This window comes from Natrix helvetica (assembly GCF_964273705.1).
Source record: "Natrix helvetica genome assembly, chromosome: 6".
Lineage (NCBI taxonomy): Eukaryota > Metazoa > Chordata > Lepidosauria > Squamata > Natricidae > Natrix > Natrix helvetica.
In genome coordinates, this window is record NC_138553.1 from 7,942,500 (window position 1) to 7,964,426 (window position 21,927).

Here is a 21,927-nt window from a genome sequence, read left to right on the forward strand (position 1 = left end):
GAGAACATTTCAGAGGATCAGCGGCCTGCAGCAAAAAATGTACAATGAAAAGTTGGATGCACTGGGTGTGCTTAGCCCGGAGATGGGAAGTTTGCTAGGAGACAGGGTAGCTATTTACAAATATGTAAAGGGCTGTCATTAAAAGACAGGGCAGAATTGTTCAGAATGATTCCAGAAAACAGGATAAAGAACAGCAGATTTAATCTGAGTGGACATCGGGAAGAATTTTCTGATACCACCTCGGAAGGCAGCAATACTCCTGTTGTGGCCCGCCAGCAGAGCTGGCAGCAGATTCAGACAGTGAGGAGGTTGGGGAGGAACAGGGGCCAGTCCTGGAGTCTGGGGAAGGCTCTGACGAGGGCTCTGTGTCAGAGGCAGAGATGGGACCAGGGCCGTATGCCAGTTATCAGCTGCCTTCAGAGTCAGACATCAGTGAGGCAGATGAGTCCCGAACTCTGTTATGGGCTGGGACAGTTTCCTGCAACCCTCTGCCAATGAAAACGGAGCTTGGGAGAACCACCCCAGAAGTGGCAATAGCAAAGGTAAATCAAGTAAAGGTAGCCCTTGACTTACATCCATTTATTTAGCGACCGAAGTTACAATGGCACTAAAAGAAGTGATTATAACCGCTTTTCACACTTACGGCTGTTGCAGCATCCCCATGGTCACAGGGTAGCTTGGCGACTGGCATGTACTTATGACCGTTCCAGTGTCCAGGAATCATGTGATCACGTTTTGTGACCTTCTGGCAAGTAAAGGGGGAGCCAGATTCGCTTAACATCCGTGTTACTAACTTAACAACTGCTGTGAGTCATTTAACAGCTTGGCAAGAAAAAGGTGTAAAATAGGACAGAATTTGCTCAACAGCCTTGCTTAGCAATAGAAATTTTGGACTCAACTGTGGTTTTAAGCCAAGGACTATAACTATACAAGAAGTTTAACTTCTTAACTATAAGAAGTTAAGATCGAGAGATACGTAACATGTTACTACACTACAATCCAGTGTTCTCCAAACTATCATCTATCATTTTATATTTTATATCCAACTGGTTTTTTTCTTGGTGAAAAAAAATAGGAATGTGTTATTATTGCCTTGAAGAGGGGGAGGAGGAAGAAATAATGCAATAAAGTAAATGAATTAGGAGGAGGAGGAGGAGGAGGAGGAGGAGGAGAAGAAGAAGAAGAAGAAGAAGGAGAAGAAGAGGAGGAGGAGGAGGAGGAGGAGGAGGAGGAGGAGGAGAAGGAGGAGGAGGAGGAGGAGGAGGAGGAGGAGGAGGAGGAGGAGGAGGAGGAGGAGGAAGCAGCAGCTTTTAGAGAAGGGGAGAAGAGAGCAATTAAGGATTTTATTTTGAAAGCAGCTTAAAGGAGGAAGTTTTCCATGAAATTTTGCAGTTCTCTGCCAGGAACAGGAAGGCAGCTGAAGGATGTCTTTATCACTGACACACAGTTGCTGTGATTACATGTTATCAACATTCCCAGCGCAAATCATGTGTAAGAATCACGTTAACTCTGTCTTCACTCTTTCTGCCTTATTTACTCAGCCCTTTTCTCCATTTTTGTTCTCTCCCCACCCCCGTCCCCCAATTCGAATTTCTTTTAAACTGTAGAACATTTTACTTAATAAAAATTGATTAAAAAAAAATACTTTCTTTGCTCACAGGTGTTAGAAGAATTCAAAAACACTAAAAATAGAAATGCAAACATGCAACCACAATTCTGCTTTGAATCAAAAAGTTTATTTTTCCATGGTGAGTTCAAACACGAAAGATGCCAGAATTTTATATTAGTAAGACTGTACCTACTTGGGCGTATTGCAATACGGGCCAGAGGTTGCAGCTATGTCCAATGAGGAGCAGCTACCATCAATGGCATCGACCTGATTACAAACCATCCTTTTTATACCTTTTTCACATCTCTGTTCCTATGGAATATCGCCAGAGTAACTTCCTCTTTTTGCAGGGTCAAAGTGCCCGTATGAGATGTCCTGTCCCCTGCAGTCTCCACATACCCCTATGTCAGGGGTGTCCAAACTTGGCAACTTTAAGACTTGTGGACTTTAACTCCCAGCTGGGGAATTCTGGGAGTTGAAGTCCACAAGTCTTAAAGTTGCCAAGTTTGGACACCCCTGCCCTATGTGGATTTGAAGTTCTCAGATACCTGTTACTTTCAGTTCCTCATTTCCCGCCAACTCATACTTCCTGTACTAAATATATATTTACATCAAGGACAGACTTTCCACAAGTCAGCACATTTGGAAATATTAGTCTGACACATTTTGCAATTATATTAGTTTAAAACTTTGGTTCAGCAAGCTCACTCCTAGGCCTATTTCCTGCAACTTTCCAATGGGTATTTTTCTCCCCTCGCAGAGGATTCCATTTTCGTAACGTCTATCCATATTCAGTGCAGCAATGCGTTTGATGTCTCACGTGATCCAATGGGGGTTAAGTTTCCTCTTTTCTTTTTTATTGGATGGCAACGAACATTAGGGGCACGCAAGGACTCACCAACCTGTCTTAATGAACCATTTCCTCAAAGGTTCCAATCCAGTAGAGATTTCTCCAGCGGGAGCCCAGCTCAACGCACTGTCTCACCTGGTTTATTTCCCTGTGAAAAAAGTCTTTTGTTCTTTGAATCACAAACTCGTTTCCTTCTCCAGCTTTTCTCCAGGAAAAGACAAAGTTTGCCACTGCCATCCCTAATCTTTACCTTCACTTGATCCACTCAAGTTGTTTTTGACTCCTAGTGTCCACATAGATGCTCTCCAAGAGGATCCACCCCTAACCTGGTCTTTCATGTCTCTCAGTGGTGGACTCATCAACACCATAGCTCAAATCCATCTCCCAGGCTGGCTCTTTTCCTTTCTTTTCTTCCATCTTTCCCAGCATTAACCGTCTTTCCCAAAGCTGGATCTTCACATAATCTTCAGCCTTCTCTTGAATTCATACCCAAGTCTTCCTTTATCCCTCTCACAATTTCCATAATCCCAACTAGTCACGAACCACCCAATTCTTTTGAATGTCCAGCCAGCTTTCTATTATTAACTTGCTTCATTTCACAATTGACCTGAAGAGCCAGTTTTGTACAGCAGTTAATTAGCTAATTTAGAAGCTGGGGGACTAAGAGTTCTAGCATGTCTTAGGAACAGAAGCTGGTAGACTGACCTTGAATCCACTGTTTCTTTTAGCTTAACCTAAAAAGGGACGCGGTGGCTCAGTGCCTAAGACACTGAGCTTGTCGATCAAAAGTTCGGCAGTTCAGCGGTTCGAATCCAGTGCCGCGTAACAGAGTGAGCTCCCGTTACTTGTTCCAGCTTCCGCCAACCTAGCAGTTCGAAAGCATGTAAAAAATGCAAGTAGAAAAATAAGGACCACTTTTGATGGTCCCTATTTTTCATCATTCTCGTTCTTCCAATACATTATTTTAGAATCATTTTGCAAATGTCTAATCGTTTGAATTTGGGTCAGGGGATGGGGATTGAAGCCATTGATGTATTTTATGACAGGTAATCCTTGAACAGTGACTGAGCCTGGAAATTAATGGGCATAAGTCATCACAATTTTAAAGCATGTCACTATGTGATGAGCATGTTTGCAGCAGGTGTTAAATGAATGCTGTGGTCATTAAGTGAATGTATTGTTTGCTTTGAGGTGGATTTTTGCAAGGAACTGGAAATTCCTGTGTGTGTGTATGTGTATAGCCATTCAAATCCTAGTAAGGGTATGGCTAGCTGATGAGAGCTAAATAGCTTGAAATAGATCTATACTAGTCTCCCTTTATTTATTTATCAGCACAAATATAACACAAACAAACAAACAAACAAATAAATATATTTATAATTTTGTTGTATTCAGGTCTTTTCCCGTGTAGGATTGAGATTGTCTTGGCAACGTTTCGGCAAGATCTCACTTGCCATCTTCAGGCTTGGGCTTATATATATGAAGGTTTTTTCTGTCCAGATGTGTCCGACTCTAGGGGTATTACTCATCTCCATTTCTTAGCCGAGGGAACCAGCATTGTTTGAAGACATTTCCATGGTCAGCTATGACTATATGCCGAAGCGCATGAAACACTGTCATATTCACAACAAAGTGGTACCTATTTATCTACTCGCATGTGTATGCTTTCGAACTGCTATGTGAGCAGGAGCTGAGGCAAGAATTGGGAACTCACTCCATCCTGTGGCACGCTGGTCTTCAACCTAGGATGTTGGCTTTCTAGCTGACAAGCTCAACATCTTTAACTGCGAGCCATCTATCTATCTATCTATCTATCATCTATCTATCTATCTATCTATCTATCTATCTATCTATCTATCTATCATCATCTCTCTCTCTCTCTCTCTCTTTCACACACACACACACACACACACACACAAAAACCATCTGTAAATCCTTCCAAGCTATTATTGTAACAGATGGTCAACATGATTTCACACGATCCATTCTGTAAGCGGGACTTATTTAAGGTAAGCATCAAAACATTTCATCTTCAACTTTCAGTGCTATGCCCAATTGAGGCTGCTGACTTAAGAAATGGAAGGCTAATTTGAGACATTTTCTTACCTGTGTTCCCTTAAGCTATTGTCCCTTTTAAGCTTTCAAGGGAATTATTTTTTTCCTTATGGATCAAAACATCAACTCCATGATTGTTAACATTATTTCCACTCGGCAATTCCTTTCGGACAGCCCAATGGCTAGAAGTATGCACAATTTCTTTAAAGATTAATATTGGGATGAAATAGGAACTGTTTTTATTGGGACATACAGGTAGCCAAATGGAAATGATTTATGAAAGGCTGATTTTGTATATGGTTAACTCCAGCATTATTAAATGCGTAACAATGGAGAAATAATGAAATACCGACAATGGAGGACTGGTACATATGGCAATGGATTATAAAGATGGCAACATTAGCAGAAATGGCTAATGGGCTTTTATGATCTTTTTTCTGAAAAAAAAAAATTGAAATGGGTTCTGGATTTGATGATCGAACAAAAAATTGAATGTGGGATAGAAGGAATGTCTCTGTGAAGTAATCTGAGAGAGGGAGGAGAGATCATTTATAACTGTTGCAAAGAAGATTGGAAGTAATTGCATTTTTTTCTTTTTATTACATTGCTTTTTGCCTGTTTTTTTCTCCTTTCTAACTTTTCATCATTATGTATTTTCATGCTTATCTTTCATCTATGTAAAAATTTCTTAATCAAAATCTTCAATTATGTATGATTCCAGACTAACAAAACTGGGCCAATTTTTTTGCTTGGAAATTCCTTTTGGGGGAGCTGGCACATATATTTTTGGGATCAGGTGTCAGGCGCAAGAAACCAGGAGATGGAACAGAGTTCAAAAGTACTAAGAGTTTATTTCATCCTACAAGAATCCAGTCTACTAATGGTCAAGGCAAAATGGCACTGGATTCAACAGACTGAATTCACAGAAATCTGTGAAGTCAACAGATTTCACAGGGAGCTGGACTTAAATCTCTTCTGGGAGTGTAGCAATTCCAAACTTATGACTTGTTTGACCCCTGCCCTCACTCTCCATCTGCCCGTCTCCTACATCAGTTCCATATTTCTAGCTTCTAAGCATTCAGCAAAGGTCCAAAGGTTACCTTCACAATTTATTTTCTTTAATGAAAAACAATCCGGGGACTATTATTAAAAGGTAAGGCTGCAAAATTCATTGAATGAGCCAAACTTTAAATCGACCCATTTTTCACAAGTGCATCCTTATTGTGATATCTGGCCTGCACCTTCCTACTAATGTGTTCTATTCCAGTGCGATCCAAGGAATGTTTTCTAAATAAAAAGTTTACAATGAAAAATATTATTCCAGGGTATGGAATGCTGAGATGCATACTACAACTAACATGGTAAAGGTAATCCTCGCCTTACAACAGCTCATTTAGTGAACGTTCTAAGTTGCAACAGAACTGAAAAAAGTGATGTGACCGTTTTTCACAATTGCAGTAGTTGCAGGTCAAAATTGATCAGTTGATTAAAATCCAGATGCTTGGCAACTGATTCATATTTACGAAAGTTGCATTGTCCCAAGTCACATGATCATCATTTGTGACTTTCTGACAAGCAAAGTCAATGGGAAAACCAGATTCACTTAACAACCGTGTCACAGGTAGTCTTCAACTTACAACAGTTCATTCAGTGACGGTTCAAAGTTACAACGGCACTGAAAAAAGTAACCTAAGGCTATGACCTTTGCAGCATTCCCATGGTCACGTGATTTACATTTAGATGCCTAAATTGACTCACATTTATGACAGTTGCGGTATTCTGAAATCACGTGATCCCCTTATGCGACCTTCTGACAAGCAGTCAATGGGAAAACCAGATTCATTTAACAACCCTGTTACCAATTTAAGAATTGCAGTGATTCACTTAACAAATGTGGTGGGAGAAGTCGCAAAAAGAGGGCAAAACTCACTTAACAAATTTCTCAGCAACATAAATGTTGGGCTCAATTGTGGTCATAAGTTGAGGACTACCTGTACTAACTTAACAACTGAAACGATTGACTTAACAACTTTGCCAAGAAAGGTCATAAAATGGGGCAAAATTCACTTAACAAATGTTTCACTTAGCAACAGAAATGTTGGGCTTCATTGTGGTTGTAAGTCGAGGACCACCTGTATAGGCTGCATAGAGAGGTAACTGTCCCCAAATAAATCATCTGTATTCTATGTGGAATGCATGACAACAAAAAGCTGAATTCAAAAGCAAACATGTGTACCAACATCCAAAGAGACAGATGCAGACATGATGGCAATTGCATGTTATATAATTATTTTACAACTACCTTCCCACGCCAGAGTCTAAGCACAGATTATGCTCTACAAATTTACAGTAGCGAAAGTGAAATGCAGTGATTTTAATCAGTATTTGGCTGAACTCTTTTAACCCTAAACACAACATCATTAGGGATGAAGCTTACATTACGCCAATTAAAGGTCTCACAGCTGCATTCACAGGATATCCTAAATCGTAAAAGAGCTGGTCCAAAGGGACTTGCGAGCACAGTGCGTAAGAAACTACACTGTCGAAGAAACTACACAACGCGTAAGAAATTGTAAAGTGGATTTTTTTTTCAACAAAAAAAGTGGGGGACGGGTGGAATGGGAATTAGCACGCTGTAAGAACTCAAGCCTGTTCGCTTAATCTATGATTCAACATATTGTGTTCAGAAAAGGGTTGATTCAATAATCTAAGGTAAATATTTGTCTTGACATTTGAACAGAAAGGGTCTACGGGTCTAGCTTTCCGGGTCTTTCTGTTCAACATCGACTCAATCCTAAATGTTCAGGACTGTAACTACCAGGGAAAGAACACAGGGAAAAAAATATTTGTGGAGTTCCTGGTGCTCTCTGAAGGCTGTGGCGAGCGTGGAGAGAATGCAAGGAACATATTTGTGGAGTCCTTGGTGCTCTTTGTGCTCAGTTATTTTCTTGCCAACCTAATGAAGCTGCAAGCAAACAATCAAGTTCAGAGATCATCAATTCTGAGCTACAGATTCTCTTCTTAAAGATGGTGTTAAAAGAAAGTAGGGAGAAGATAAAGTACCCAGATGACGCGCTATTAAATGGAAAAGGGGGGAGGGGGCAGAAGGGGAAACAGAAAAGAAAATATTAAATATGTAAGTATATATTCAAGAGTGAGATCTAAAGTGGGGGGACACATAACTAGGGTAGACTAGCGAAAGTAAGGGAATAAGAAATGATACTAAATTATATTTGGGTTGGCGGAAATACCATCCCAAGGAAACATAAACTGAGTTTTGAAATAAACGCTAACAACAATAGAAAAAGGGAGAGAGGAGGAGAGAATGAAAGGAAGACAGAAGAAAGAAGAAAGAGGTAAGGAGAGGAAGGTGGAAAGGAGAAGAAGAGAAGGAGAAAGGGTAGGAAGGAGAAGACGAAGAGTAGGAGTAGGGGAGAGGCAAGGGAAGAAGGAAGAGGTAAAGAGAGGAGGGAAAGAAGAAAGAGGTAAGGAGAGGAGGATGGAAGGGAGAGAAAGAAGGAGAGGGGGTAGGAAGGGCAAGAGGAAGAGTAGGAGTCGGAGAAAGGTAAGGGAAGAAGGAAGGGGAAGGAGAGGAGAAAGCAAATAGAGAAGGGAGGGATGGAGAAAAGAAAGGGAAAACAAGGAGATGTTACAAAAGGAGGAAGGGATGGTAAATAAAGCAACCCAAACTATATATTATAATCTATTAAATGAAACAATAAATATATAAGAATGATAAATCTAAAGAATAACAACAATCATGTGAATGTATATTTAAAATGGTATGTAAGAGAATAAAAAATTAAAAAAAATCTTTGGAAAAAAAAAGATGGTGTGTTTATCTCACCAACTAAACCAGCCATCTAAACAGTACATTGCTTCACCTACAAAAAGGATTGCTGAGGTAAGCTTTCTTTAAAAAGAAAGCATAAAGGGAAGGATGCTTTTAAAGCACAGATTTCACTGCCCCAAGACTCTACTAATTTAGCCGTGTCCTCAGGAAGGAAGTGAGATTTTAACTGTTTAAATGCAGACTAAGAGAAGCAATAGCATGTTAAAAGCTAAAGCAGGCACTTCCTGCAATCTTGTATAAGAGTCTTGCAGAACACCTGAATTTTCTTAAATGTTTATAGAGATTTTTAAGTCATCCAGGTCATGGTTGTCCCAAACGTGTTTTTTACCCCCAAAAGGTTTTCCTTAGCTAAATGTCTATGGAGATCCTTAATCATACAGGTTGTCCCAAAGGTGCTTTTTCAAGAGGCAACAGGACTTTCTGGTTTTCCTTTGAAGATGTTTCGCTTCTCATCCAAGAAGCTTCTTCAACATTTTCAAGGAAAAAAAAAACTCAATCTGCCTATTAAAGAAAAAAAAAACACCTTTGGGATTGAAGAAGCTTCTTTAATGAGAAGTGAAATGCCTTCAAGAAAAAACAAAGGAAGTCCAGTTGCCTTTTGAAAAAAAAGAAACACGTTTGGATGAATCACTTTAAGATAACCCCATCTTTGCATTAATGGTGTTGGGCCCCATTCGGTGTATTCAGATCACCAGGGTTTTTTACCTTCAACTTAAGTGAACTCCCTCCTGTTCAAATGCACTGCTGTCATAGGTGTCATATTTAACTGGGATGGGTGTGATCTGCTTAGAAGGTTTATGCAACATTGCATTCAACCAGCCCATGCGCATTATCTGAACAGCCCAATAATTTTTTAAAAAAGATGAAATTAAAACCTCGGTAGAGTAAAAGGGTTGAAACAGACCCACTCTTGAAATAGAGAATATGTTTTTCCTAGACCTTTAAAAAAAAGTATGTATGGTCATTAAGAAAAGATCTTTAAGCCTTGGTTAGGGGATGGGGACCTTCATCCTCCCTGCATTTTATCAGCAAGGACACAACTTTTTAAAAAATCCTGCTGACAAGCTCCTTCCCCAGGGGGATGAAAGGTTTTCAAAGAGGGGGGGTAGATCTTTCTAAAACAGGCGCCCCGAGTTTTCATGACAGAGACACGCATTTTAAAGTATCCAAAGGAGCGATGCCATTCAAGATTCACTGCGCAACTCAGGGCTCTTTGTCTGGCTCTGAGCGCACATGCTGCACACTGGCCAGTGGGGCGTGCTCTGTCTTGAGGACTAACACACACACACACACACCGGTGTGGTCATATCAATGATCCGGGCGGCCCAGGGCTCAATAACAATTATAATCAGAAAAGAGCTGGAAGGGACCTTGGAGGTCTTCTAGTCCAGCCCCCTGCTCAAGCAGGAGGTCCTATATACCATTTCAGACAAGGGACTTGTCCAAGTCTTTTCTTAAAAAAAAAAATCCACAACATTCCTTCTGCCCAAATTTGGCGCACTCCTACAAAAAATGCCTTTGACAAATCCTGATACAAAACTGCAGGGTAAGTAGACATGTTTCATTACAGGCTAAGAATATAAAATTGGACAGTTGGATATCCATTTGTCTGGACCGGTATAGGGTTTCCTGCCTAGGCAGGGGGTTGGACTAGAAAACCTCCAAGGTCCCTTCCAACTCTGCTGTTGTATTGTATTAAAAGTCAATCCTCGTTGTTATACCTGTTAAAACTATTTCTCAGTTCTGCGACTATGATTCTTTGGGGGTTTATCACTTGGACGGGGCTTATGAGTTTTAAGAACAAATTCCCTCTAGATTCAAGACCAAATACAGGTGATCCTCAAGTTACGACCTCAACGGAGGCCAACATTTCTGTCGTTAAGCAAGACATTTGTTGGGTGAGCTTTGCACCCAATTTACGACTGCTTGGAGGGCTGTTCCGGGGTTAACGGTGTATTTTTCAGCCAAACGGGGCAGCCTATCATCTTATTCCCCAGTGGAGAATCACACACAAAACCCCTAACTCTCACTACATCCAGTTCCATAGCTTGCAAAAACAGGAGTTTCGCATGCAATTCATTAATATTGTTTAACGGGTCTTTGATTTGTGGGAGAGGGGGGGGGATATCCCTATTTCATTGACTGTAAACAGGGAAGACCCAATGCCATGCATGCCCCCATCCCGGCTGCCCACCCTTCCCCGCGGGAGGAGGAGGAGGAGGAGGAGAGCTCACCTGAACTCAGCCGCGGCGCTGAGGTTCCTCCGCCAAGCCCTGCCCTGCTGCCGGAGCACCTCGGGCACGATCTCCTTCTCGTCCGGCAGCCGGTAGACCGGGAAGATGTAGAGCCAGTAAAGCACCAGGAAGCCCAGAGCGCTGGCGCCCACCGGCAGCCGCGAGCCGCGCGGCCCTTTGCAGAGCGCCAAGACCGGCGCCATCCTCCGCTCGACGAGTCGTCAGTCCCGGGGAGGCCGAGGGCGAGAGACGCCGCCGGCGCCGCCGCCGCCTCCTCTTCCAAGGGCCGGCGGGAAGGAAGGCGGGCGACCCCAGACCACCCATGCAGGGACGGACGGCCCCGCGCGGCTGCCGCGGGCGCCGCCGACCTCACGGCCAGACGGCTTCCGAGGATGCTGCGGAGGCGGCTGCTGCTGCTGCCGACGACGCCGAGGAAGAAGATGCAAGAGCCGGGCGGGCGGCCGCCTGCCTGGCCTTCGACTTCCTCAGGGCAGCGGGCTGAAGCAACGGGGCTTTCCCCGCCGGTCTCTATTATGGCCGCCCCTCGCTTTAGAGGGACGGCGGCGGCGGCGGCGGTTCCCCTCGGCCGCCCATCCTTGCGCCCGGCTGGCGAGGAAATGGGGGCGTGGGGAGGGCGAGGCGGGGAGAAAAAGCGGCGGCCGTCAGCCGGGGGTTGAGGAGGAGGAGGAGGAGGGGGCGAGGGGTGTGGCGAGGGCGGCGCGCGCCGAGCGTTTTGGGGGGATGCTCGCCTCGCCCTCGCCTCAGTCTCCTCCTCCTCCTCCTCGCGCTCGCCCAGTCTGAGGTGTTGGCTGGCTCCCCCAACCGCTCCCCCCCTCACCCTCCCCTCGCGGACTTCCTGTCGCGAGGACAAAAGGAGTAAGGCGGGGGGGGGGGGGTAGTGAAAGGCCCAATTGAGGTGGGGGGGGAGGAAAGGAGGCGCTGGGAAAGGTTCCCGCGCGGGAGGGGGAAAGCGCGCGAGCGCCCCCAAAGCGCCCCGTTTTTCTTCTCAAGAAAAGGAGGAGGGCGGGCTGGGCTTAGGAACGGAGAGGTGGTGGTGGTGGTGGGAGGATGGAGAACAGAGGAGATAGGAACAGAGGTGGGCCGTGGTGAATTTTTAAAAAAAAATTACTACCGGTTCTTGGTGGGCATGGCAGGGGAAGGATACTGCAAAATCCCCCTCCCCTCCCCACTCCAGGGGAAGGATACTGCAAAATCCCCCTCCCCTCCCCACTCCAGGGGAAGGATATTGCAAAATCCCCATTCTCTCCCCACTCCAGGGGAAGGATACTGTAAAATCTCCCTTCCCTCCCCACTCCAGGGGAAGGATACTGCAAAATCCCCCTCCCCTCCCTACTCCAGGGGAAGGATACTGCAAAATCCCCCTCCCGTCTCCAGGGGAAGGATACTGCAAAATCTCCATTCCCTCCCCGCTCATCAAGAATGTGAAGGGAAACTTTACAAGGAAGAACACGGAAGATCTGTTTTTTGGGCTTTAGCTTAATTATTGCCAACTATTGTAATCAATGGAAGCAAAGTACATTAGTGTAATTATACACTTTGATGATGCCCATGAGACTAAGTCTGACCTGTTGGACTTTTCCGAGAATCCACTTGCGCAGGTGTAAATAAATAGATACTTTTTGTTGATCATAGTCGTCTTGACCATTTTTTTAATATATAGAAAATATATCAAATATATTTTTTCCCACACCTCCCCACTCCTGGGGGAAGTATATTGCAAAATCCTCATTCCCTTCCCACTCCTAGGGCCAGCCAGAGGTGGTATTTGCTAGTTCTCCAAACTACTCAAAATGTCCACTACTGGTTCTCCAGAACCTGCTGGAGGTGGGGGAGGTGAGGGAGGATTAAGGGGAAGGCCCACAACCCCCTTTTTCCCCCTCACAAAGGAAAAAGCCTCTGTTCTTCCACCATCCCTTTTCCCAGGTTTACACACACACACACACACACACACACACACCGCTTCCCAGACTGGGTTGGCCTTCCTGGGTGCAATCTCCTGCACAATAGATGCTTTTTTGAGACGGTGGTGGTGAAGAAAACTGCTGGAGTAGGAGATTTAGGGAAAATGGAATGGTGTAGAGTAGGCCAGCCCTGCCTTATTAAAAAATGAGCAGTGGTGGGAAAATGAATTGCGCTGCTAATTGGGCACTGAAGCGAAAAAACCCTAATTAAAATCCTAATTTCTCAACCTTGGTGGTTGGGGAATTCTGGGAGCTGAAGCCCACATATACTAATTAAAGCATTCTGCCTGGGGAATTGTGGGAGCTGAATCCCGTTATTTTAAAGTATATTGGCTGGGGAATTCTGGGAACTGAACCTGGTCATTTTAAAGCATGCCAGCTGGGGAATTCTGGGTGTGTGTGAAGCCCACATACAGCAAAGCATGCCACCTGGGCAATTCTGGGCAATGACATCTAACCTGTATTAAACCTCCTGAGGCTGAGAAACACTGCCCTAAACCCAGTTCTACAAACCCAACAGCTGAATTCATACAAGTAGGCTCTGCCAGATTAAATGGCTCATATCTGGAAAGGATTGACTGCATATGGATTTCTCAAACTTGGGTCATTCTGTCTGGAGTGACTGCAGCGCCATTGATGGGTGCGGTTGTGCCAACAAGAAAAAAACTTGGCTGCAAATTAGACAGACCGATGGCAGAATGACAATAATTTCCGTTGGCAGTGTGAGCAGCCATCTGCCCATGACGGCAGATTGTGCAAACCCAGGTCTCGGGATATGACCTTGGGAAAAAAATAATTGTTGAGAAAGAGACGTGTGTATGAAACCAAAAAAATCATCCAAAAAAAAGGACAACAAAGAACGCTCTCTCTGTGCCAACTCAGGAAGCTCAAACTGTCCAAAGAGCTGCTGATTCTGTTCTACAAAGGAATGATTGACTCTGTCATCTGCACCTCCATGACTGTCTGGTTTGGCTCTGCAACCCAACAAGACAGACATGGACTTCAGAGGAGAATTAGAACTGCAGGAAAAACAATGGCTACCAACCTGCCTTCCATCGAGGGCCTGTATACTGCACGAGTCAAAAAGAGGGCTGTGAAAATATCTACAGACTCCTCACATCCTGGACATAAATTGTTTCAATTTCTACCCTCAAAATGATGCTATAGGGCACTACACACCAGAACTACTAGACACATGGACAATTTCCCCCCTCAAATAATTTACTAAGACTGTATTACTATTATTCTTCTCTTCCTTACTAGTATCTATCTCTTCCCACTTATGACTATAACCATGTTGCTTGTATCTTTCAATTTATATTGTTTTTAATTGTTTCCTAATACGATTTGATAGCTTATTAGTAACCTTGACTATCACTAAGTGTTGTATCTTTTTATTCTTGACGAATGTATTTTATTCTCATGTACACTGAGAGCATATACACCAAAGACAAATTCCTTGTGTGTGCAATTACACTTGGCCAATAAGAATTCTATTCTAGTCTTAAAGAGAATTACGAAATTGTGAAAAATTCGGATATGATTTAAGAGCCTCTGTCTTTTATCTAAAAAGTAGTTTTAACCTGTGGGAAACAGAGCTTATTGTTTTTAAAGAAACTGTAAGAAGATATGCTAGCCTGTGAAGAAAATACATTATATATATTTCTAATCTTGAGAATTGTATATGGGAAGGCCTCTGCTATGCTAGAAACCAGACCTAACCAAGAAATGCTGATATGATAGTTACTCTAGAGACAATCTCTAGGAACTAATACCATAAAATGTAATTTGTAAATAAGGGCAGGGGATGATAGAATTAGAGTAATGGGAAATGTAATCAGGGGTGGAGATAATATATTTTCCTGTTATCGTAGAGACAGCAGCCAGATTGGGTATGCTCCGTTCATTAACCAATCGGACTGAGTCTACACTTATGATGTCATTGGGCCTTTGTGGCTCCCTCCCAGTTTGAGACTCAGTCAAACCTGGACTGGCTGTGAGAATTGATCTCTCCAAATTATTTAATTATATCTTTAATTGGTGAATTTTTCAAAAATAAATGTACTATTAAATTGGTTCCTTAAACAATCCTTTATTCTACAAATTGGAGGGAAATTCGACACTGATTTCTGTCTGCTTCGCCTCAGCCGTCTGATTGCCTGCGGCCCCGAGTTCGCTCAGGAAGCCTGCCTTGCAATCAGATCGGCCAACTCGCGAGCTACGGCTCCACGGCTGTTTCCCCGTGGTGCTCCTTGATTCTGGGCACTCGGAGGGACGCGCGACTGGCCGTTTCGTGTGCAGCGGTTCCAGGAGAGTCCGGTGGTCATTCTGCAGATCTCCTGGCCACACTTAGTATCGGCAGCCATTTTGCAGGTTGGAAAAGCCCACGAAGATAGTGGTGGCCATTTTGAGGCTCAGAAAAGCCTCAGAGAAAAAAAGGCGGCCATTTTGGACACTTTGAAAAAGGCGCAAACTCTACTGCAGCTGTTTGGAGTGCCAAGCAACACGGGATCACCCCAGGTGGACTGGATCAGGAGCGCCTGGCCAGCAAATGGGTGAGATTGTTGCGAATCTTATTGGGGTGTTGATTTATGTTTGGGGAAATGGCTGATCCAGCTATGGATACAAATGGAGGACTAGAGGAGGCAGGGCAATCAGGGGCAAAGAGCAGCAGGAAGAGGTAAGCCAAAAAAGATTTCTAGATCTAAAAACAGACAACCTCCACATTGTCTATCAGCGGTTCAAAATGCATTCTCTGCACACCATCCTCCAGGTGGTCAGGAAAGGCAACTTCCTCACGTTGGTAGACTTGACCGAAGCTTACCTTCACATCCCCATCTTCATTGACCACCGAAAATATCTCCACTTCTCCTATGGGGGAGGCACTTCCAGTATCGAGCTCTTCCGTTCGGTCTATCTTTCTATCCCCAGGGTATTCACAAAAGTACTGGCAGCACTGGCCACCCACATCAGGTCATCCCCAGTTCGGATTCTCTGTTACCTGGACGACATCCTCTTGTTGTCCAGGTCTCCAGTTCAGGCAGAAAGAGAGCTTGCCCTTACCATTCACACCTTGCGGAATCACGGGTTCGGGTGAATCTCAAAAAGAGTCATCTCGTTCCCAGCACTCGCCTTCTCCACCTCGGGGTCTTGATAGACACCATGGCGGAGAGGGTGTTCCTATCCAACGACTGCATTCTCAGTCTGAGGGAACTTGGCAGGAAGGTGCTACGTCTACACAAGGCATCCCTTCTTCTTCTCTCCCAAGTCTTGGGCAAGATGGTATCCTGCTTTGGGATTGTCCCCTGGGCCAGGTTTCACAGCAGGAGCCTTCAATGGTTTATGCTTCCACATCAAAAGGCCGACAGGGGCAGCTCTCCTCTCAGGGTCCCTCTTCCCAGACAGGTATTACACTGTCTCAAATGGTGGCAGTCCCTGGCGATTTTGCAAGGGACCTTGTTCAGGGAGCCGTGCCATCTCACACTTACGACAGACACAAGTCTGACAGGATGGGGGGCACACATGCAGGACCCAGTGGCTCAGGGTCAGGGGTCCCTTGAAGAGAGCCAAAACAGCATAAATTGGCTAGAATTGCGGGCAGTTCGCCTCGCCCTCATACACTTCCACCACAAAGTTCAAGCCCGACACATATTAGTCCTCAGGGACAATACCACGACCAAGGCACACATAAACAGACGGGGGGAATTCGTTCCTGGTCCCTGATGCAGGAGTCCAACCTGTTGTGCCAGTGGGCGGAATCTCACCTGTCATCTCTCAGAGCAGAACACATCTCAGGGGTCTCCAATGTCCAAGCAGACTGGCTGAGCCGGACAACGATAGATCAGGCAGAGTGGAGCATTCATCCGAACCTCTTCCATCGACTGACACTACGGTTCGGCATCCCAGTCCTAGACCTGTTTGCGACAGCAGACAACAACCAGGTACCCAGATATTACTCGAGGTTCATGGACCCTATGGCAGAAGGAGTAGATGCTCTCAGATGCCAGTGGCCCAGCGGTCTCCTGTATGCATTTCCTCCCCTTCCCCTCATTCAGAGGGTAATTCAAAAAATGCTGGAGCAGGAGGCAGAACTGTTGCTGCTAGCGCCGAATTGACTACGCCGACCTTGGTATGCCGACCTAGTGATTCTGTCAATCTCCACCTCATGGCACAACCCACGGTCTCTGCTGTCTCTACACCAAGGGTCAGTTTGTCATCCCGACCCCCAGTGACTGCAGTTAACCGCATGGCAATTGAGCGGCAAGCCTTAATAGCCGATACCATCTTCCTCAACATCATTGCTACCATTCAGGCATCACACAGAAGCTCTACTAACCGCATTTATGACACCACGTGGCGTATTTTTGCTCTGTGGTGTTCCAACCAGACTGTTGACCCAGTTAGGGCATCCATTCCGCAGATATTGGACTTCCTGCAGAAGGGGCTTGATCAGGGACTTACCCCTAACATGCTACGCTGACAGGTGGCCACTCTGGCCTCTGTTCTGGACAGCCTGGCATCTGAACATCTACCTTCTCACCCCTTGATCCGGAGATTTCTCCGTGGAGTGTCCAACCTGCGTCCCCCTGCCATACATAGATGTCCAACTTGGGACTTACCTCGTGTCCTAGAGGCTTTGACTTCCGCGCCCTTTGAACCTATGAGTTCCACTTCTTTGAAACTGTTGTCCTTCAAAATGCTGTTTTTGGTGGCTCTAACCTCAGCCAGACGTATTTCTGATTTGGCTATTTCAGTCAGGCATGACTTGTGCGTGTTCCATCTAGACCGAGTTGTCTTAAGACTGGACTCGACATTCATACCGAAGGTCAATAGCTGTTTCCACCGAGGTCAGGAGTTGACCTTACCTGATTTCTGTCTGTCTCCCTGTCACGAGAGGGAGCGCTAGTGGTACACTCTTGACGTACGTCGTGCCCTCAAGATCTACATCGACCGCACCGCCTCGTTCCGCCACTCATCTCCTTTTGCCAGGCCTCCTTGGGTACCAAGGCTTCATCATCTAGTTTGGGGCGCTGGATAAGTTCTTACGAACCTCAATCATACAGGTCCCTGCAAACACTACAGCTCATTCTACACGCAGTGCTGCGACATCTGTGGCTTGGTCCACTCAAGCCACCTTGGAAGAAGTCTGCCGGGCGGCCACCTGGGCGTCTCCCACAGTCATCATACATCATTACAAGTTGGACAAGTATGCATCGGTTGATGCGGCCTTTGGGCACAGGGTGCTGCTACAAGTGCTTGTGCCCTAACGGACCTTTTTTACAATTTCCCACCCTAGTGGACAGCCCAGTCTTTGGTACGTCCCAGTCTGGCTGCTGTCTCTATGATAACAGAAAAATGGGCTTTGGTCCTTACCTGATTTTCTGGTAGAGTAGAGACAGCAGCCAGTCCCGCCTTGGTATGGGTCACGCGAGGGGATTCCTTGTGCGGAGGAGAGAGAGAGATATATATACAGTGACTATGGACTTTCACATTTTGCTCACAATTCCCACTTGAGTCTACAGTTTTCCTTCATCTGAAACTGGGGAGGAGCCATAAGGGCCCAATGACATCATAAGTGTAGACTCAGTCCGATTGGTTAATGGACAGAGCATACCCAGTCTGGCTGCTGTCTCTACTCTACCAGAAAATGAGCGTATCAGGTAAGGACCAACACCCATTCATTTTAGATACTTTGGATAGGTTGTTACATCATTATTACTTAACCAATGAGGAAGAGGTTGGAGATACATTTGTAATGGCAATAGGGAATATACGAATCAGAATTGAGTTGGAAAGACCTTGGAGCAGGGGTGAAATTATTATTATTATTATTATTATTATTATTATTATTATTATTATTATTATTATTATTATTATTATTATTGCATCAACAGAATTGTATCACAGCGGCCAGTTGTTTCGCCGGATTTGGCATTAATTACTAGTCGGGCCCCACCCAGGGGCCTAGGACGTCTATTATTATTATTATTATTATTATTATTATTATTATTATTATTATTATTATTAACAACAACAATAATAATAGGTAATTATTATTATATTATTAGTAGTATATTATTTGAACTAGAGTGAGACAGAGATGGTTCAGGAAAATTTGAACAAATTCTCAGTGTTTATTCTTCTGTCCAGATTTGGTAAAGGTTCCCCGTGCACATAAGTGCTAGTTGTTCCCGATTCTAGGGGGCGGTGCTCATCTCCGTTTCAAAGCCAAAGAGCCAACGTTGTCCGAAGTCGTCTCCGTGGTCATGTGGCCAGCATGACTAAACGCCGAAGGCGCACAGAACGATGTTACCTTCCCACCAAAAGTGGTTCCTATTTTTCTACTTGCATTTTTACGTGCTTTCAAACTGCTAGGCAGAAGCTGGGACAAGTAACGGGAGCTCACTCCATTACGCGGCACTAGGGATTCGAACTGCCGACCTTTCTAACCGACAAGTTCAGCATCTTAGCCACTGAGCCACTGCGTCCCATTCTTTCTAGATTACTGTGGTATTAAAGGTGTGTTTGTGTTGCAATGATTAGCAACTGATCATTATTTTTGCTTACAAAAATGTCCACGCCATAAAACCTCCAATAATTAAAGTTCTATGTGTAACAAACAGGTCCTATGTGGCTGGCTGAAAAGTTGATAAGCTTCAGGGAATACTTGTAACTAACAAACCATGACAACTTACTGTTAACTACCGTAAATTGATTGCTTTGGGGCAGGAGAGAGGTTGAGTACAGGTTGACATCTTGCCTAGCAAGCACTAACCTTTCTCCAATTCTGGTTCTCTACTTTAGAGCAGGGCTGTCAAACTCCCGGTCCTTATGCCGGATGCGTCACATGCTGGCCATGCCCACGCCCGGCTTAGCAAAGGGGAGAAAATTCCCGATATGTCATGTGACCCACCATGATGTGAGTTTGACACCCCTGCTTTAGACAATGTGCCTAGCAATGCCCTGTAATTGCATGTTTTCCAAACAAACTGAAATCTTTGTAATTAAGAACAGTACTGCTAGTCAAGATGGACTGAGTTCCTTTCGTTCTCTGTTGCTCCCTTGTGGAGATGCAACAACTTTGCATCAGTAGCACTTCTGTAGCCCAAGAGTTGTGTGACAACACTGATATAATTAATTTTTTAAAATAGCTCTCACTGTATAACAGCACAGGAGCCGTGGCACCAAAGAATCCTTTAATTTCCTTTGACAGCTGCCATGGCATTAACCCAAGTTGAATATTTTACTAGTGGCAACATTTCACATGATCTTGCTACCCCTTAATTTCAAATCCACATGAGATCTTGAAGAAGGCAGTAGAATTTTTAGAATTAAGGCAAATTTGAGAGATCTTATTTGAATTTTGAGACAATGTCTGAGATGTTGAATGAGATGGCTAAAATTATCCTGGAAATCCGAGTAGCCGACAAAATATCTTTAAGGAAGGAAAAAAAATCTATGGCTTTGATCATATTGCTCCAAACGTCTTAAAATGGCTAAGATTGGGGAAAAAACTGCAATGGGGCTTCACTATTACAGGTTTTATGTTAGGTTTTAGACCTAAACTCAACACCAAGATTAGAGATGGAGAAAATTAGTCTCTCTGGCCAAAGAAAGATCCTTTCTTACCTTCCCAGGCTCCCGACCGAGGTGTGCAAATTTTACAAAGCAGAAACTTCCTAAGAAACAGACCAGAAGCCACGGCAAACTGCTTTTGAGTTTCAAGCCTATTAGCAATCACTGTCCCTCCTGGGAGAAAAAGACATTAGCGGTTGTTGGAGGATAAAAACAATTTCTCCTCCCCCAAAGCATCAGGTGGGCTAATATATAATAACCAAAACCAAAGCAGTTGGTTCAGCTCTAGGAGAGGCAATTTTGTAAGCTGAATTCCTTGATCGAAGTGCCGTGTTTATCTACAACTTCTTTCATCCTCCCTCATCTGGACCTAACTCACTGTCTCCCACAGTGTTAAAAGACTAAATACAGACTAAACACACATATTATCCTGTTTTCCCCAAAACAAGACCTCCCCAAAAATATTTAAACATATGCACAGCCTGTTCCCGCCATTTCTTCTGGTTGCTTGCTACGCAAACAACACGAGGTGAGGTGAGGTCGGAGGGGGGGGCAAAGGGGGGGAACATGCCCCATGCACCCCACACGCCCTTATCTAACGGCCGCCCCTGCAACGCTAGCCACCCCGCCCCATCTGTCACACTAACGGCCGCCGCAAAAAGAGCAGCAGGAGGAGCAATGCACCAGCAGCAGCCACGAGGTGACCACGCTCACCGCCTGCTGCACCTCAAAAATAATAAGACCTCCCCGAAAATAAGGCCAAGTATTATTTGGGGGGGGGTCAAAAGAAAGTAAGACCCTGTCTTATTTTTTGGGAAACACACTTAAAAACCCACACATAAAAAAATGGGCTCACAACCCACCAGCGTTTGTCACAAGATGCCTGCATAAAATGCAGGGGAGAGAAAGGAAGGAACAAGGTACAAGATCAGCCACATGGTACACCTTGCCATACATCAAAAACATTTCAGAAGCAGTAGAACACAACTTCCAAGATCTGCACCGCACATCGCACAGGCTACCATACAAGGACAAATCATGCATTGCAAAGATTGCCTTGGAGGAGGAAGATATTTTTAATGTAGTCTGCCAGATCCCCTGCATGCATGGCCCTTGTGACTATGTAGGACAGACAGGAAGGAAGCTGACAATTAGATTGCAAGAACGCAAGTGAGTGGTCAGACGAGGTGAACCGAACTCATTGGTAGCCTTACATTGCGACAAACAAGGACACACATATAATTTTGCAGATTGTTGTATCAGCAGATATAAAAACAGCCAGGGAAATGATTGAAGCCTGGGAAATGGGCCCCTCAACAGGAGTGCTGATTTACCACCAGCTTACCGAGAACTTAGGAGGCCGGGGCTTGAGAGCACAAGGAAACAACTCAATAGCCAGCCATCAACACCCCAGTCAACAACAAACCCCATACAACCAAGCACCAAATAACCATCATACAGAGAATAGCCCAAAGCACAGTCTGCTGGAGGGAAGTTCCCTGAGTATGGGCTCCAGCACGAGTCCGAAGCTCGAAAGACTAAAGCTTTTTATCCTGGTGATTGACCCAGATTGGGCCCTAAATACACATACTATCACAATGGATATTAATAATGCTACACATGTCAAGTGGCCCAATTTTGGAGTTCATAAAAAGCTTCCTGGGCGAATATGAGGCTTCCTACCCTACTCAAGAAAGCGTCAGGATTTTTCAACACAACAGAGACACACAAAAACACATGTATCTCCATCACCTGGCTATGCTGAGGTG

The 21,927-nt window shown here is 44.6% G+C and overlaps 2 protein-coding genes across 3 annotated transcripts in view; one reads left to right on the top strand and one right to left on the bottom strand.

Annotated features, from left to right (window-relative positions):
* The window catches only part of ST8SIA1 (ST8 alpha-N-acetyl-neuraminide alpha-2,8-sialyltransferase 1), a 44,683-nt gene extending 33,430 nt beyond the window's left edge, over positions 1-11,253 (bottom strand). For both annotated transcript variants that reach the window (XM_081957384.1, XM_081957383.1), the window contains exon 1: positions 10,602-11,253. In XM_081957384.1, the coding sequence (XP_081813510.1) occupies positions 10,602-10,804 (203 nt within the window). In that variant the 5' untranslated portion in view covers positions 10,805-11,253. The remainder of the gene's footprint in view (positions 1-10,601) is intronic.
* The window catches only part of CMAS (cytidine monophosphate N-acetylneuraminic acid synthetase), a 189,669-nt gene that overhangs the window by 98,665 nt on the left and 69,077 nt on the right, over positions 1-21,927 (top strand). The window lies entirely within an intron of this gene.